Source organism: Eublepharis macularius, chromosome 8 (genome assembly GCF_028583425.1).
Source record: "Eublepharis macularius isolate TG4126 chromosome 8, MPM_Emac_v1.0, whole genome shotgun sequence".
Taxonomy (NCBI): domain Eukaryota; kingdom Metazoa; phylum Chordata; class Lepidosauria; order Squamata; family Eublepharidae; genus Eublepharis; species Eublepharis macularius.
The window spans coordinates 126,437,516-126,454,957 of NC_072797.1; the positions used below are offsets into that span (position 1 = coordinate 126,437,516).

General features: G+C 42.1%; 1 protein-coding gene across 1 annotated transcript; it reads right to left on the reverse strand.

Annotated features, from left to right (window-relative positions):
• Positions 1–608: 608 nt before the first annotated feature.
• LOC129335068 (cytochrome c oxidase subunit 7C, mitochondrial-like) lies at positions 609–865 on the reverse strand. The gene has a single exon (XM_054987526.1). It carries the CDS (start codon positions 863–865, stop codon positions 674–676), a length of 192 nt encoding a protein of 63 aa, XP_054843501.1. The 3' UTR covers positions 609–673.
• Between the last annotated feature and the right edge of the window lie 16,577 nt (positions 866–17,442).

Below are 17,442 nucleotides of genomic sequence, written 5' to 3' on the forward strand. Positions count from 1 at the left end.
GAAAGCCTAGGGTTAATAAGGCCCTGCCAATGGATGCAACTACTAGCAGAAGAATTGTACTGAATCACATGTCCAACAGAGCTGAATTTTATATTTAAATGTTACATTTTAAAATAGAGGACTCTGCCCACTTCTGTATTTCAGTCAATTGAATTCGATAGTGGCCAAAATCTGTAGAGGCCTAGGAAGGAGCCACTGTGGGAAAGTATAATGCCACTCCACTGAAAGCCTAAGGGAATGCATACCATTCTAAAATATACAGATCCAGGTTCTTTCTGTCTTTCTAACAGAACATTTACATCAGTAAAGGGATTTTGTGTGTGTGTGTGTATGTGTGTGTGTGTGTGTGAGCATGCAAAAGCTGAGAACAGGTTTAATAGGTTTAATGTGTGCGAGCTTGTTTGCCAACTCTGGAATAGGAAATTCCTGGCGATTAGGGGGTGGGGCCTGGGGAGTGTGGGGATTAGGGAGGGGAGGGGCTTCAGTGGTGTAATGCCAACACTCTGAAGCAGCCGTTTTTTCAGGGCAACTGATCTCTGTATTTATTTATTTTTGCATTTTTATATTTTGCTTTTATTTACAAACATATCCAGTATGCGTAAATATTGGTTGCACCTTTTCTTCCACTGAAAAAGGAAAGCTGTTTGTAGAATAATTTCCCCTTCCAATCTTTTTACTTCTTCAGCAGCTGGTGTCTTACTATAATAAAGGGAAAGGCAAACCCACTTCCAAAGAAGACTGCCATAATTCCCAATAATTGCCATTTATTTTCCACTGAAAAGTGAAGGTTCTTTCCCAGGCCCTCTTCATAATGCAAACGGCGCATGGCTGAGGTGGCGAACCAGTGGACACTGACGCCCAACATAACGCAGAGAAGAAGCAGCCACTAACACAAAGCCTCCCACATGACCTTCAACCTGATCTCTGTAATATGGGGGTCAGTTGTAATTCCAGGAGATCTCCAAGGTTGACAAACCCCAGTGGATGCACTTGCGTCTAGGGAAAAGTAACTCTCAAGTCCTCTTAGCTGAATCTGATGTTCTATGGAGATAGATCAAGATGGGTAGCCATGTTAGTCTGTCTGTAGCAGTAGAAAAGAGCAAGAGTCCAGTAGCACCTATAAGACTAACACAATTTATCGTAGGGGATGAGCTTTCATGAATCACAGCTCACTTCTTCAGATGCCTGCAACAAACCAAGATGCCAACAAAGCACTTTCTTTTTAATCTTTGGTTCCACTGAGGAAGTCAGAACTGCATATATGAGATTTTCTTCCCCGTTTTTATTTTCTTCTTCATGGGCCACTCCACGACTCTGCCTCCTTAGGTGCTCCCACTCAGTGTCAACTAGCAGTTGTCATTGTCAATCTACAAACTCATGCATAGTATGTAAATTCTGGCCATACTCCTTTGGGCTAAACAACTCAGCCCATAAACAATAATGAGCTTGGTGAGTCAAGACCATTGTGAATGCTATCTAGCCCCTAAAGCCAAGCGAAAGCATGCCAATCCATACTACCAATCATATTCTAATCTATGATGAGCCTATACATTTGCAAGCTGCTGTGTATACAAATGCTGGGAAGCGACATGTATCTGAAGTAGTTTAAACAAGTGCAAAATGAACACAAGGTGTTTTCACACATGGGAGTGCACCGTTTCCTATGATACCTTGGTGGAAAATTAGTAATGAGTAGAGATGGGCACGAACCGAAATACAAACCAAAATTTAGCATGAACCAGGCCGGTTCGTGGTTCATGAACCACGGTTTGTCAGATCCCATTTCTGATGAACTGCCACAAACGTTAGGCTGGTCCGTTTGGTCCGTTTTTTGGTTCGTCACTGCAGACAGATGGTACCAATCAATCAGTTTCCTAGGCAACAGGGGATGGATTTCCTGCAGACCTTCTGCTGACCTGGAAGTGACCTTCTGCTGACCCCAGAAGTGATGATTTTCTGACCTGGATGTGATATTTTCACAAACCAAATGAACTGGTTCACGAACCAGGGGCAGGTTTGTGAAAGTTCATGGTTCGTGAAATTTGATGAACCACGAACCACATGGCTTGGTTTTTTCCCGGTTCGTGCCCATCTCTAGTAATGACTGAGAGATAAGAGGATAGGGCCCTGTGGTAGAATAGCCACAATGTTAATAAGTGTAACTTGTTCAATCCAGTTTTGTTTGTCTCATTCTGTTTTCAATAATCCTGGTATATATCTAAGACAAATTCATCTGTTTTAGCTATTTTAGGTATAAAATAGAAAGGCATTTTGCATCCGTTAAAGAGGAATTGTTTAATTCCCCAGTGATCTGGTGTTTTAAAACAAAAGCTGTCCTTCAGTAACTAAACTGTGCCTACCTTGAAGAAAAGGCATTTAATGCAACCTCAGTCTTTGTATTTGCAATTACAATACCGTGCTTTGAAATTAAAATTGGCATTCTTCCATGTTAAAATCCATGCATGTTAAGAGAAACCAAGACTTATCATTCCCTGATTACAGAAACTCTCGGTTTCGTTTTGCAAACCAGTATCTACCTGATTAAATTCTGCCTTCCAATTTGAATGGCATCAATGTTAAATGACTCAATCAATTGTCTAAGCACAAGGGAAGCAGCTTGAAGACTATGTAGCTTTCACTGATATTGAACCTCTGAATACTGAAGTTGTTTCAAGACACTTGTTTTTAATTTGCTAAGCAGCAACCTTCAGCAAAAGCTCTAAAAAATGCCAATTTAGATTTTTTAAAAATACCTTGTTCATTCCATTAGAAAGACAACAGTACAAAAATTGGATCCAAGCTACTAGACTAATCATGAGCCATTATTTCCCAATCTGCCTAGCTTTCTGAGCTCAACTCTGTTTCAAATATAATTTGAATATTACCTGCGTAACTGAAACTACTTGGTACCGTTCAGGAGCCAACGCTTGATGAATTCATGAGGTAAATGAAGTTCAACAATGGGAATCAGATTGGCAGAACGTGCTCCTGCATGAAGCTGAACAGTTCACTAAAGCTCCCCTGTTCTTTAGGACTCACTCAGAGATGCCCTTTTGGAAGGGTCCTTAGCCAACACTTCAAACTATATATTTGGGCACATATTAACAAAAACAATAACAACAACAACATTCGATTTACATACTGCCCTTTAGGACAACGTAACGCCCACTCAGAGTGGATTATCCTCACAACAATCACCCTGTGAAGAAGGTGGGGCTGAAAGTGCTCTGAGAGAGCAGCGACTGACCCAAGGTCACCCAGCTGGCTTCAAGCAGAAGAGTGGGGAATCCAACCTGGCTCTCCAGATTAGGGTCCTGCTGCTCTTAACCACCACATCAAACATAACCACTCTCTGATGGAGAGAGCTGTGGCTCTCGAAAGCTTATGCTACAATAAAGTTGGTTAGTCTTAAAGGTGCTACTGGACTCTTTACTATTTTACATCAAACTTATAACCCACTTTTCTCCTCTCAGTACAGGTTCAAAGTGACTTATAATGGCTTACAATGGCAAATCCTAATCAAAGTATGCCCCAAGAGGTTAATTCATTGCTTTCATACACTGACTGATGGTTCTAGACCATTAAATAGTCTTTTTTTTACTAGCCATGAGTACTATTAATTTGTCATTAATGAAAAAGGTGACTCATTGACCTTTGCATTTCATTAATAATTGTTTGTTTACATACAATTAATCTTCCATATACTAAGGAGTGTCCTTACATTTTATTTGTTTGCCCACCTTTCTCACTGAGACACAAAGCAGATTACAGAGAACACACACAGAAAGAGAAGTTATAATATATTATAGGATATTAGATGGATAATGCAACAGGACTAGGAATACAAAACTGAACAAAGCGAGCAACAATTTGACCATACAGTATAAGATATATAACAAGCAAAGCAAAGCAATAAACCTAGGAGTACAAAATTCAATGACAATATAAACAGTCATTCATATGTCCAGGCCAGCACAGAGTGAGAAATGCAGAATATGGGTTTATAAAAGTACAAACAATGCAGTACCCACTTTCCACTCCGATGTGAATGTGCCCATTCCGTCTCACTACAGATTGATTCCATTACAAGAACATCCTCCTGAACATTTCTGTTTTGCTCATTTTGTGGAATGATAATATTGTGAGAGCCCTGACATGGATAGGCCAGGGAAGCCTGATCTTGTCAGATCTCAGAAGCTAAGCAGGGTCAGCCTTGGTTAGTAATTGGATGGGAGACCTCCAGTGAAGACCAGGGTGGCAGAGGCAGGCAATGGCAAACCACCTCTGTTAGTCTCTTACCATGAAACCCCCATCGGGGTCACCATAAGTCAGCTATGACTTGAGGGCACTCTCCACCCGTATTGTGGGAGCCTTCCTTCAAATGGTGCCTATATCCATACCACACTAGCAAATGATCACGGTTAGAATATTGGGCATATTCATATGCTTGATTATGCACCATTACAGCTCACATCCTCCTCCATAGTCATGATCAAGAAACCTTCATCAAGATGCAAATTCAGACATCTCCATTTGCAAAAAGTGAAGGTACCATGTAATAGGTACACAGCATGCATACTGAAGATTGTGTATTATGTAAATTGTTCCTTAGTTTAGGGTTGACGGACTAAATAATGTCAAAAGCAATATTAGCACAAACAGTAGATACAGAGCCTACTGATTCGTTACAGCTCAGAGGATTGACTTTCACAATGTCTACTGTTCAGGGTAAAGGAAGACCAGCAGCGGTTAGAAATTGACTAATCCTGGATGAAAGGGGGCTAGATGAGATGCCTAGGTTTTAGTGTATCTCATATATGCCCAGCGGGATTATCAGTATAACATCAACATAGGCTCAATGGTTTCAAGTGTTTAAATGGGTTCCTCGGGAGGTGGTGTCCCCTCATTATTTGGCGATTTGTAAGCAGAGGCTAGATGGTCATCTGACAGCAATGCTTATTCTATGAACCTAGGCAGATCATGAGAGGGAGGGCAGGAAGGGTTACATCAGTGCTTCGTTCTCGTGGCCCTTTCTTACATGCCCAGGGTAATGCCATTTGCCACATTGGGGACCGGAAGCAATTTTCCCCAGGCCAGTTTGGCTAGGAATCCTGATGGCATTTTACAATCTTCTGGGCATGGCATAAGGGTCACTGGGTATGTGCGTGCGGGAGGAGGGGGAAATTGTGAATTTCCTGCATTGTACAGGGGGTTGGACTAGATGACCCTAGAGGTACCTCCCAACCCTATGATTCTCTGATTCTAAGTGGAATAGATTTAGGTATTCTGTTGATGTGCTTTTAATTCCCACTACTAAACATAAGTTGCCTCAGTACTGACAACCCCCAGGCATTTAATACTGGGAGACTTCCATTTTCATGCTGAGGTACCTTCACTGTTCCAGCTCAGGATCCCGTGACTTACAGGACAACTATATAGCTATCCCTAAAACACACACACACACACTGCAGGTCACATTCCGGATTTCATTTTGGCATCTTAGGCATATTCATCATTGTAGTGTCGGGTACTCTGGCATTCATTCAGTAGTATCTGGCTTCTTGGGGCACTTGCTATTCAACATAATCTTTTGCAGGATAAATCAAAATGCCACACAAAAGATTAGACCAGCTTTTGATAATGTTATAGCTTCAACAATTCAGTACTGCTGAAGTCATTACAAAAAAAGGTGGGGGGGTTGAATACTACTTGAGAGAGAAAATCTCACTGCAGCATCTGGAATCATTATAAAAAGTATTTGCTTATACTAAGGGATAGTAACATTCCCTTCTTCCTAACAATTCAACTATCATGATGGAAACTAGGTTGAGCGCAAGGTAGATCTGCCCTTATTCTATGCTAGACCCCTCAGAGATGGAACACTGCCTCCCAGATGCTTTGTCCCTAGCACATTTAAGTCAATAAATAACTTACCCTTTGCTTCAACTCTTGTTCCATGGATTAAAAACTATTCTAAATACCAAGAGTTATGACTTAGGGCCAAGCTACACATGACGAATGACACTTGAATGGCAAGTGTATTTCTCCCTGTTCACTTGCCCTTCACTCAATCCACTTGCCGTTCAAGTGTCATTCGTCATGTGTAGCTTGGCCCTCAGACACAATACAGGTTATTCTGCCCAGCCCTAAGAACTGGGGCCACCATGGCTTAATCAGGGATTCAGTTCAATTTAACCAAGAAACAATGATCTCTCTCTCTTTTTTCTAAGAAAAAAATGTAAAGGTAACAAGTAAATGAACTACAGTGAGATTTGAGGCCTGGTGTGTTCAGTTACTGTGAGGACTGCTAGTCCTCCGGTGGGGACAGGGGATCCCTCACTCCCAGCCTATGCCCCGCCCCCATCACCACTTACCTGGCTGGCAGAATGAAAAGGCATGGGGAACAGGCCTAGGAGACAACGAACCTCTGGGGCAACAACACAGTGGGTGTGTTCCTCTGCAGGCATGATGACATCACTTCCTCAAATGATGTCATCGCACCTGGTGGTAGGCATGTTCTCGTGCTTTGCAGGGGGCAATTTTTGTCCCCAATGGGCTGAATTGGCCCATGCAAAGTGTAGAAGCAAGCCTGCTGCTGGTAAAATGATGTCACTTCCAGGAAGTGACATCATTTGTCAGCAGCAGGAGTGTGCATGTGCTTTGTGCATGTGTGGAATTTTACCCTAAAGTAAGTGCCAAATTTCCCCTCCCTACAGCAAATGTAGAACAGGATGATATCCAGATATCCAAAGCCACAGCAGATGTAGAACAGGATGATATCCAGATATCCAGAACAGGGCACACCTCAATTCCTTCATCCCACCAGCACCATGTCCATTTGTCAGGATTAAGTTTCAGTTTATTGGCCCTCATCCATCTCAAAATTGCCTCCAGACACCAGTTCATGGTTTCCACAAGCTCCCAGAGATCCGCTGGAAGACTGAGACAAAACTATAATCCGCATATTTCTGACTGTGATATTTTGCACTAATTAAGTTTGTGTATTTTATTTCTGTGTTGATGTAGTTTTTTAAATATTTGTTACTGTGGGTTTAAGTGCAGGCCTCTGAGGAAAGTACGAGGAGGGCTGGATGGGTGAATGGAGTCTGCTGTGATTGGACAGTAGCTGAAAGAAATATTCATTCTGGCCAAACCAGGGAAATGTGTGTGGAGCCTGAGAGCCAAGCTCCAAGTGACGTCTTACACAGGTTGGACACTTGTCAGCTCCCCTCAAGTTTTGATGGGAAATGTAGGCGTCCTGGTTTTACAGCTTGGCTCTCCATTACAGCTGCAAGACCAGGATGCCTACATTTCCCATCAAAACTTGAGGGAAGCAGACTAGTGTCCAACCTGTGTGAGGCGTCACTTGTAGCTTGGCTCTGAGAGAGTCTGTATATATGTGTTGCTGAGAAAGAGTTAACCAGGTAGGAGATTCTGATCAAATCAGGCAAACTGTGTGGAGTTTGAGCTGTGTGTGTATCAGAGAGAACGTGTTCATTCTGGTTAAGTCAGGCAATCCGTCTGAGCTGTTTGTGTGTATCTCAGAGTAAGTAGTTATTCGGAGTCAGGCAAAGTGTGCGGAAGCCTGAAAGTGTCTCATTCTATCTAGGTCAGGCAAATTGTGTGGGAAAACCTGAGTGAATTTCTGTATGCGGATGAGAGGAGTGTTTATTCCTTTAGTGAATATCTGTGTGAAAAATAAGTCTTTGTTACTGGATCTGTGAATATAGATCTGTTTTTGAAACCACTACATTTAAGAACTATTCTGAAACCAATATGCTCATCAATACTCTGCAACCATCAAGCTTAAGTACTTATAAATAAATTCTACTTCTGATTAAACAAGAAAGGATCCTTTTCTTACTCCACCTTCACATTCTGTTAAACTACCATTTTTAGCAACCCTTCCTAGGTTACTAGTTAAACTGAGGAGATCCAAGGCGAAAGCCTTTGGGACAGAGAAAACCTTTTGAGGGAGTCAGGGAGGCAGCAATATACAGGTCACACAAACCCATGTTGTGTTAGCAGTGGGGTTCAAACCCCAAAGGGAAATTGTTTTCGAGGTATAACCTGGATAAAATAGAGGACACCTGAAACCTATTATGTGTAGAAATATAAGGAGAGTTGTTTGTGACCAGGATAAAAGTTTAAGGTAACATGAGGAGCTGAATTAAAGGTCCAAAGGCAAGGTTATAAAAAAGAAAATCATTACAGCGACAATCCAGTCCAAACTTCCAGATGAACTCTCCCATCATACAGATGTTATCTTCTGTGTGCAAGATATATGTGTTCCTTTGTGCTCTGTTCTGTATCATTGTTGCACAGATGGTTTTTTTTTTCATCTGGCATTCCCTAAGTGATCCCACCTTCACAGCCTTTTTTTTTCATTGTTGTTTTTTAAAATTTCTGTATGTATATTTTAGCTTGATCTTAATTATTTTTAAGATGTATTTTTATTCTGCTAGCTGCCTTGGTGGCCCTGAAGAGGGCAGAAAGGAGACAGTCTGTCTCCGGACTGGCTATGGGCTTAGTACCCTGGGCTTAAGAATTAAAGGACTGAAGTATGCCTTAAGAAGCTGCTCACTTAGAATATAAATAATTGTAAGAAATAAGAAAAGGAATTGAGTAGTTAGGTAAAAGAGCAAGGAATTTAAAAGGTGCTTGGAGAGATCCAAATGGACTGTGTATTGTATAAATGGGAAGGGGGGTAGTCGGTTACTCGTTTTCTTTTTCTATGGATTGATGTTTTGTATTGCAATTTTTTTGAAATTTTGATGTATAATGACTATCTTGTACATGAAACTGATACTAAAATTTCTTAAAAAGAAGAAGAAAAGAAGAAAACTTCCTTCTTTTTTTAAAAAAAACTAATAAAAATCTATTACAAAAAAAAAAGGGCAGAAAGGCAGGGTATACATTTTGCAAATAAATAAAAATGCAGAATTTGGGGTGGAGGCCACGGGAATAGACGACATCACACGTTGAAAAATGATATGTGAGCCAGGCCTGAATATTTTGCATCCTGGGCATGGAGTGTCTACCAGTGCTGAGAAAAATCTCCTTAGTCCCATTGATTTTATTCATTGCTGAACATGCTCAGCGCCAGAGAACCTAGGCCCATAAACCAGCATGGAATGCCAGCGTGCAGCACCAGTCTGGATAGGACATAGTGTCTGCTTCTACAGGTGTTTTTACCGAGATGACACTTCTGACAGATTTTACACAGGTGATTAATAACATAGACAGGTGCATAATGAGCCTTCTGCTCTGGGAAGATGTCTAATTGAAGCCAGTGGAAAAAAATAAAAGGTAATGGGTACATTCAAGAAGAATTAGCTTGTCAAGGGAAATGAGGAGCTATTAAATATGGTCGGGCTCATGAAACCGGGTTGTAAATTGCATCCATAATTGTCCACATTATGCAACCGAGTTTCATCAAAGGGATGAAACCCAAACGGCGCTTGTGTGTGTCAATTCACCTTTTTTCCTCGTCATCAGCTTGTTGACTGCATTTTAATCATCGCTGAAGCAGAGAAAGAAAAAGCTGACTGTCTCGGTTGTGTGTGCAACCATCCAGCCCACACATGCCATAAAACACACCTGTGCTGTGAAAAAAAAGAAGTAATGCTAGGTCAAGGTTCCCAACAGATTGGTGCCTGACTGTGGAGGCAGGAGAGGAAAGGTTGAGAGGTGGAGACAAATGAAAAGCTGAAATTCCCAAGGTAACTTACATTACCTGTCTGAAGCACACAGGGTCTTAATCTGGAGTTGGGGACATAACCTAGTAAGTTGGCCCCTAGGGGCTATGTCGGACTGCGTTGTGGCTCAATGATGACACTGACACTTGAATGGGTTAGAAATGGCCACAACTTTATTGATTACAGCTATGTATGGAGCATTGGCCTGGCATCTGGGCTGGATCCCCGTTGGCATCGTAGGCCTGCCGCCGACCGATGCATCACCCGCCAGCCTCCCGCTGGCATCTTGGCACTTCTCACACCGTCGCGGGCCCGGCACCGCCCAGTGACCCTTGCTCCATCTCCGTCGGGGTGAGCAGCCTGCAGGCCCACTCACCCTGTTGGGATCCAGCCCAATGCCTCAAAACCGCCAATCCATAAAGTTGTGACAGAGCCCCCTCGCTAGCTCTTGTATTGTGGAGGGTGGGAGGGTGTTTGAACTGCTGCAGGAATGGCTCTGGCCACGCGGCTGGACCTCTGCTGGCCAGATGCTCTGCCTCGCCTCTTTGCTCCACCTTCTCTCCATCCTGCCTCAGGTGGCCAACACAGCTTGCCGGTGAGTCGGCCGCTTCCTTTTCCCATGGAATGTGATTGTTCATGCCTCAGAGCTGTCCTTCAAAATGAAGAAGGAACAGACGTTTGCCCCATCACCGGCTACAATCAGCAGGCAATATGAAGCCCTTGGACTGACAAGGTCTGATACAGTGAATTTAGTTTTCTGTTCTATATTGGTCAACAGTATTGTCTGCTTGCATCTCTCGTTTCCAGCATTACCAGGCTATGGAAGAAATGTCCACCCACCTCCCTGAACTGGAGAACCTCTTTACTCTAGAAACATAGAATTATAGGGTCATCTAGTTCAACCTCCTAAACAATGCAAGAAATTCACCTACGTTCGAGTTTGGCTGAACACAGTTTTGGTCTGTATCTGATACTCAAAAGAATTGGGAAGAGGAACTCATACAGGCTTGAACCTCTAGCTGAATGCTGAGTAAATATGTAGTTCAATTAGGAGATGAATTAAAGGGTGAACCAAACCACATTTGTCTTTTTAACTGTACATTGGCCTTTAAAACTCTATAGCTCATCCTGAGCCTTCAGGAACAGGGTGAGCTCAAATCCATCAATTAAATAGTCAATGAGTTGTTTCCTTTTCATTTTAACATGTACAATTGTGAAACCAGCCAGTGACTGTTTAGTTGATGGATTTGGAGTTGCTCTACATAAGATGCCTAAGTGCATGTTCATCAAGTGTAGGGAGACACAACATTAGCTGGGAAGCATAGTTTAAAAAGATAGAGCCGGCCAAGATTGCTCCTCATAGGGTTTGTTAATTTCATCTTTGCCTCCCTGGAGGCTCTGTCAGTTTCACTTCTCCAGTCTAAAACTGTGTGGGATTGCAACCAGAGGACAGCGAAGAATGGAAATGGGCTGCAGCTGCCTTCAGAGCCAGGCTTGGACCTGGGGAGGTTATAATGGGCTGAAGTTTCCCTTCTGGCATTTCACAGTCCCTTCATGCAGCTCCAGCATATAGCAAAGCCTTTGCCCTATTGCCAGCTCTGTCTTTTTAAACTACTCTTCCCGGCTACCATTGCATCACCCGACATGTGTTCTTCATGTGTCAGATGTCTCATGTAGAGAGATTTAGAATTTCACTCTTTTCCTGTGCAATTATGGGCGAGCATGTGCTACAAAATTTGATCTCCAGTGTGAAGAAGAGATGTGTCTGTGTGTATGAATACACACACTTTTACATGTATGCTCTGAATAAGCAATGCCAATATGCTGACAACAAAAAACATCTGTAGAAGTAAAAGGGAAAGTTTTTCTCACCTTTAGAATTTTTTTCAATCATACAACTCCATGCATCTCAACTCTGTTTCTCTTCCATGGAAACTGAAACATACCCTGGTTGTTTATAATGACTCAGGGCCAAGCTACACATGACGAATGACACTTGAACGGCAAGTGGATTGAGTGGAGGGCAAGTGAACATGGAGAAATACACTTGCCGTTCAAGTGTCATTCGTCATGTGTAGCTTGGCCCCCAGTCTCAATTGTGGGATAGGTCAAGGTCAAGGTCAAGGTAGTCCCATGTGCAAGCACCGAGTCATTACTGACCCATGGGGAGACGTCGCATCACGGCATTTTCTTGGCAAACATTTTAAGGGGTGGTTTGCCATTGCCTTCCCCAGTCATCTACATTTTACCCCCAGGAAACTGGGTGCTCATTTTACTGACCTGGGAAGGATGGAAGGCTGAGTCAACCTTGAGTCAGCTACCTGAACCCAGCTTCTGCCAGGATCGAACTCAGGTACTGCAGTACTGCAGTACTGCAGCTTACCACTCTGTGCCACAGGGCTCTTTTATGGGATACCCTCAGTTAAATCTGAAGCACAGATTGAGGGCCAAGCTACACATGACGAATGACACTTGAACAGCAAGTGTATTTCTCCCTGTTCACTTGCCCTCCACTCAATCCACTTGCCGTTCAAGTGTCTTTCATCATGTGTAGCTTGGCCCTGAGTCAATGAAATTTACCAATATGTCTTCTTTTTTCTGTAAGTCATCAGAGTCCCAGGAAAAGCAGTACAGTCAGCAAGTGCAGGCATCAATCCTCAAACCCCAATATGACTGTTATCCCAGACCCCCCTTCTCCTTTGTCCAACATGCCCCAAGCCCAGTCAACTAATTTGATAACACCTTATAAACCTGTTAATCATAGACCACATAAACTGGAGAGTTCCTATTACAAAATACTAAGATTTGGATCAAAATTAACATTTTGTTTCCAAGGGTATAAATAAGAGATTTAACACCATTCTATATATTTTAATTGCACATTTAATGTAACGAGTTACATTATCCATTGGGAAGTGCACATAAACAGGGCATTTTTGAATTGCAAATGCCAACTCCTTGTTTTGATGTTCTGATACAGAACTTTTATGACTTAAAAAAGTCCAAGATTACATGATTCATTTCCATCGCTTGGCTTTGATACAATTTTTCTTGCTGCATGTGTGAGCAAATATGCCACTTTCTTAAAAGTCTAATCAGGTAACATGCTACCCCATCAGCCAAGCACACCTTACACAGTTCCAGATTCCGCACTTTGTTGATTTTACAGGTCTCTGTGTATATGCAGAATACAGTATCAAAATTAATGTTGGTAAATGTTACCAACTGTTTTTTAAAAAATTAAGCCATGCAAATTTCACAAGCCGGATAAGCAATTCCATGAGTGATTTTCAGTTTAGATGTTACATACTTCTGATTATAAATGTCTGAGCTTGTCAAAAGCACCTGCGAGGACAAGACTTCAAAGGGTATATCTCCATTAAAGACATATAAACCTTGCACATATGTTTATTTTTTCCATGAGATGTATAGGATATAGAGCCTTATGAAAGCAATAAGAGTGTTTCCAGTGACAGCGACAATCAAGCCATAAACTTTGTCTTTCTCTAATGTGGGGGTTTTATGCTTTCAATATTGCTTTTTATATATTCAAATGGTTCTTTTTGATTGAATTACTTTGAACATCTGGGTACTAAAACCCTTTTGCAAGTCATGTAAGCCAAGCGATTATTAAGTGTTCCAGGCTTTGCAGATGGAAGGATTCAACCAGTAGGTGGTCTTTTCCCATTGAGCTCAACAGGGAAATACATGGAGATTGGATGTATTAACATACGCCCCTTCCCCAATTTTCTATGACTTTTCCCGCACAATCACTATGTTCAGTACGTATGTGTGGAACCGTTTTAAAGCAATCTACTTTCTATTTGTGTTGAGGGACATTTAAAAATCTGGATTACGACGATAACATTTTTTAAATGGAAAAATTCTGGGTTACATACGTTAGTAACCAAATGGCTCCGACTACACCGAAGCAAAGAAAGGAACAAGTCCCGCAAGTCTTCATATTATTGAGGAGTGGGTGGCAGAATGGAAACAGATGCAACAAGTTTGCTTCCTCTGCCTAATTGGACCGTGAAACTCGCACAGATAGTGCCTGGTCCTCCTGTGTCCGGGCCTTGGGTGCCTCCAAGGAAGTCGCCAGATGTTCCTTTTCAATTTGAAAGACGAAACGATGTTTTTAAGCTGCAGGATCACTAGGAATTTTCAGCAAACGAAACTCATGAGGGACACTCCAGATAGTTTGCTGGTAATTTCTTTTTTTAAAGCACTGAGAAGTGCAGGTTCACATAAGTTGTTGCTGGTTTTTGTGCTTTCAGGGTACCATGTAAAAGGGCAACTTTGGGCCAAGCTACAAGTGACGAATGACACTTGAACAGCAAGTGTATTTCTCCCTGTTCACTTGCCCTCCACTCAATCCACTTGCTGTTCAAGTGTCATTCGTCACTTGTAGCTTGGCCCTTTGTCAACTTCCTCATAGGCACTAATGCCCAAGCATCGTTGCTCACACTACCAACTTGTAGATCACCAGACACCAGTAAAGTGGACCCCTTCCATGCCTCACCCATACATAGATCCTGACCGGGAGATTTGTGAACAGTTTTTACTGCTGTAACTTATACACTTCCTTGAGACGAGATATCTGAGTCCATCCATTCACACGCTAGAAGCAGAATAAGGAGATTATCTACTTTAGACTGCTTCCTGTTGTCAGGATTCTTCAAATATGTGGAGAATACGTATATGAAACATTTTTCCTCAGCAGACACTGGGAACAACTGAGGGCCAAGCTACAAGTGATGAATGACACAGGTTGGACACCTGTCAGTTTCCCTCAAGTTTTGATGGGAAATGTAGGCATCCTGGTCTTGCAGCTTGGCCCTCCGACTGCTGTCCAATGGCCTTTTCAACTGTCACTTGTCCAACATTCTGCCAAGCTGCCTACATTTCCCGCCAAAACTTGAGGGAAGCTGACAAGTGTCCAACCTGTGTCATTTGTCCCTTGTAGTTTGGCCCTGAGACAGCTATTCAGCACTTGGGGTGATCTTCTGTCTCTTACCTTCCACATAGATCCAGAGGAGTTAGCCATGTTACTCTGTAGTAGCAAAATAGTAAAGAGTCCAATAGCACCTTAACCAACTTTATTGTAGCATAAGCTTTCGAGAGCCGCAGCTCTCTTCGTCAGATGCATCTGACGAAGAGTTGCTGTTGCATCGGACTAAGAGAGCGGTGGCTCTCGAAAGCTTATGCTACAATAAAGTTGGTGAGTCGTAAAGGTGCTACTGGACTCTTTACCTTCTACAGGTGCTTTAAAACCTGGACATGCTTATAAGTGTGATTATTTTGTCATGGGCTAAAGGCCAAGAGTGAAAGAACTTCTGGCCTATTGTTTGCCACCTGTGCCCCTGTGCGAGCAAGACAAAGAAATCAGCATTAGCCCAGGATGTTGCATCATATTGTACTTGTATTGTTCAAAACTTTGTATTTTGCAAGCTGCTTCAAGTCCCTGATTTGGCAGGAAAGTGTGTGTGGGGGGGGGGGGATTCAAACAAATAAAGCAAATCTGAGGGATTGGAATAGAAGTTAAAGATCTGATGAGTGAAATTAATCAAGGGCCTTTCATATTCTTCTAAGGTCATTAAAGAGATGTTTTCTGAAGCAAATTGTCGAGGCAAAATACCTCATGGGTTTCAAAAAAATATTTTATGAGACTAAGAACGTTTCTCACATATCCCAATGACAGTGAACATTAATACAGATTTCTATTCCTTAAGCTGTGGGTGCCAATTATGTTCCTGTCTTCTTGTCAGATGTTGATATTGTCAGGAATCTGGAGCTGGTGAAGAACCTTTCCTCACAGCAGGGGAAGTTGACAAGGTGTTGGACTAGAAATGCCATTAAATTTTGCTGAAAAGAAGTCAAGGATAATTGTAAGATTCTGCTAGGACAAAACAAACAAGGAATTCTGAAGGAAACAAAGAATTTCAAGTGAAAAGAGAAAAGCCGGTGTGTGTGTGTGTGTGTTTGTGTGTGTGTGTGTGTGTCTCATTCTTGCTGGGTGTCTCTTATTACCACTATATATGATTCCCCTCTCTTCAAACTTTTACCTTCAGGGAATCCTTTCCACATTAACTTGCAATGCAATAAAAAAGGCAAACGCTATACTGGGGATTATTAGGAAGGGAATTGAAAACAAATCAGCTAGTATCATAATGCCCCTGTATAAATCAATAGTACGGCCTCATTTGGAATACTGTGTACAGTTCTGGTCAGCACACCTCAAAAAAGATATTATAGCACTGGAAAAAGTGCAGAGAAGGGCAACCAGAATGATTAAAGGGATGGGACACTTCCTCTATGAAGAAAGGTTAAAGCACTTGGGGCTCTTTAGCTTGGAGAAATGACGACTGAGGGGTGACATGATAGAGGTTTACAAGATTATGCATGGGATAGAGAAGGTAGAGAAATAAGTATTTTTCTCCCTTTCTCATAATACAAGAACTCGTGGGCACTCCATGAAATTGCTGAGCAATCGGGTTAGAACGGATAAAAGGAAGTACTTCTTCACCCAAAGGGTGATTAACCCATGGAATTCACTGCCACAGGAGGTGGTGGCAGCTTCAAGCATAGACAGCTTCAAGAGGGGATTGGGTAAACATATGGAGCAGAGGTCCATCAGTGGTATAGATGGAACTCTCTGTCTAAGGCAGTGATGCTCTGTATTCTTGGTGTTTGGGGGGGTAATCGGTGGGAGGGTTTCTAGTATCCCTTCCCCACTAGCAGAGCTCCTGAGGACACCTAGTTTTTTGCCACTGTGTGACACAGAGTGTTGGACTGGATGGGCCATTGGCCTGATCCAACATGGCTTCTCTTATGTTCTTTTGTTCTTACCTAGCAAGGAACATCTGCACATTAAAAGTAACCTTTAGTATGAACAAAGTTTCTGGTGATGTGGTGTGTGTGTGCACATTCTATGGTACATACTCAGTTCATTTGAGGATTTGCCTGGGCTGCTTGGGCTCCACGGTGGCCCTACATGATCTAATAATGCACCTTGGAACATACCCAACATTCTCCAATAGCAGCACCTTTCAAGGAAGAGTAGTATTTATGGACAAAAGATCCTTCAGAGAAGCCAGCCACCATCTCTTACCTTCTCACTGAGAAGCCCCGAGTTTTCAAGGAACTCTGTTATTTCCTTTAAACCCATCTCTTTCACCCAAGTCAGAACCTCAACAGTGATCTCAAAATGTTGTTCTAAGGGGAATGCTTTCAAAATTTACAGATGTGTTGAGTTGACTTCTTCAGCCACCCTCTCCTGCTGGAGATATTTTGGCAGCTTTAGCAAAACTATTTTTTGATTCCTTCAATATTCCACGGAAATTTTACCTGAGTAGGAAACTCCTAATATGGTTTGCATTTTTTCATCTGAAACTATTGAGTCTCAGGCCTAGATTCCTGATTTTTTTTTTAAAAAAATGCTCAATCTTTCACCACAAACTTGACCTAAGAATGAAAGTAGGTCTTTTCCTGTTGCATCAGCATGAGAAAGACAACATGGACTAATGGACAATGGCCAACCTTTTAAGAAGAAGGGTGTTATATGTAGTAGAAACTGGTTTATAAATTACAGGTTGTTTATGGAAAGGATGATTCACTGCTTCTAAAACCAACAAGAAGCTTTTTCTAGAAACAGTGACTCAAGTGTGACGAGGAACTTAGCCTTGCCTAGAAGGGAAAGTAATCAAACAGGCAAACATATATTGATCCTTTAGCATGCCAGAAG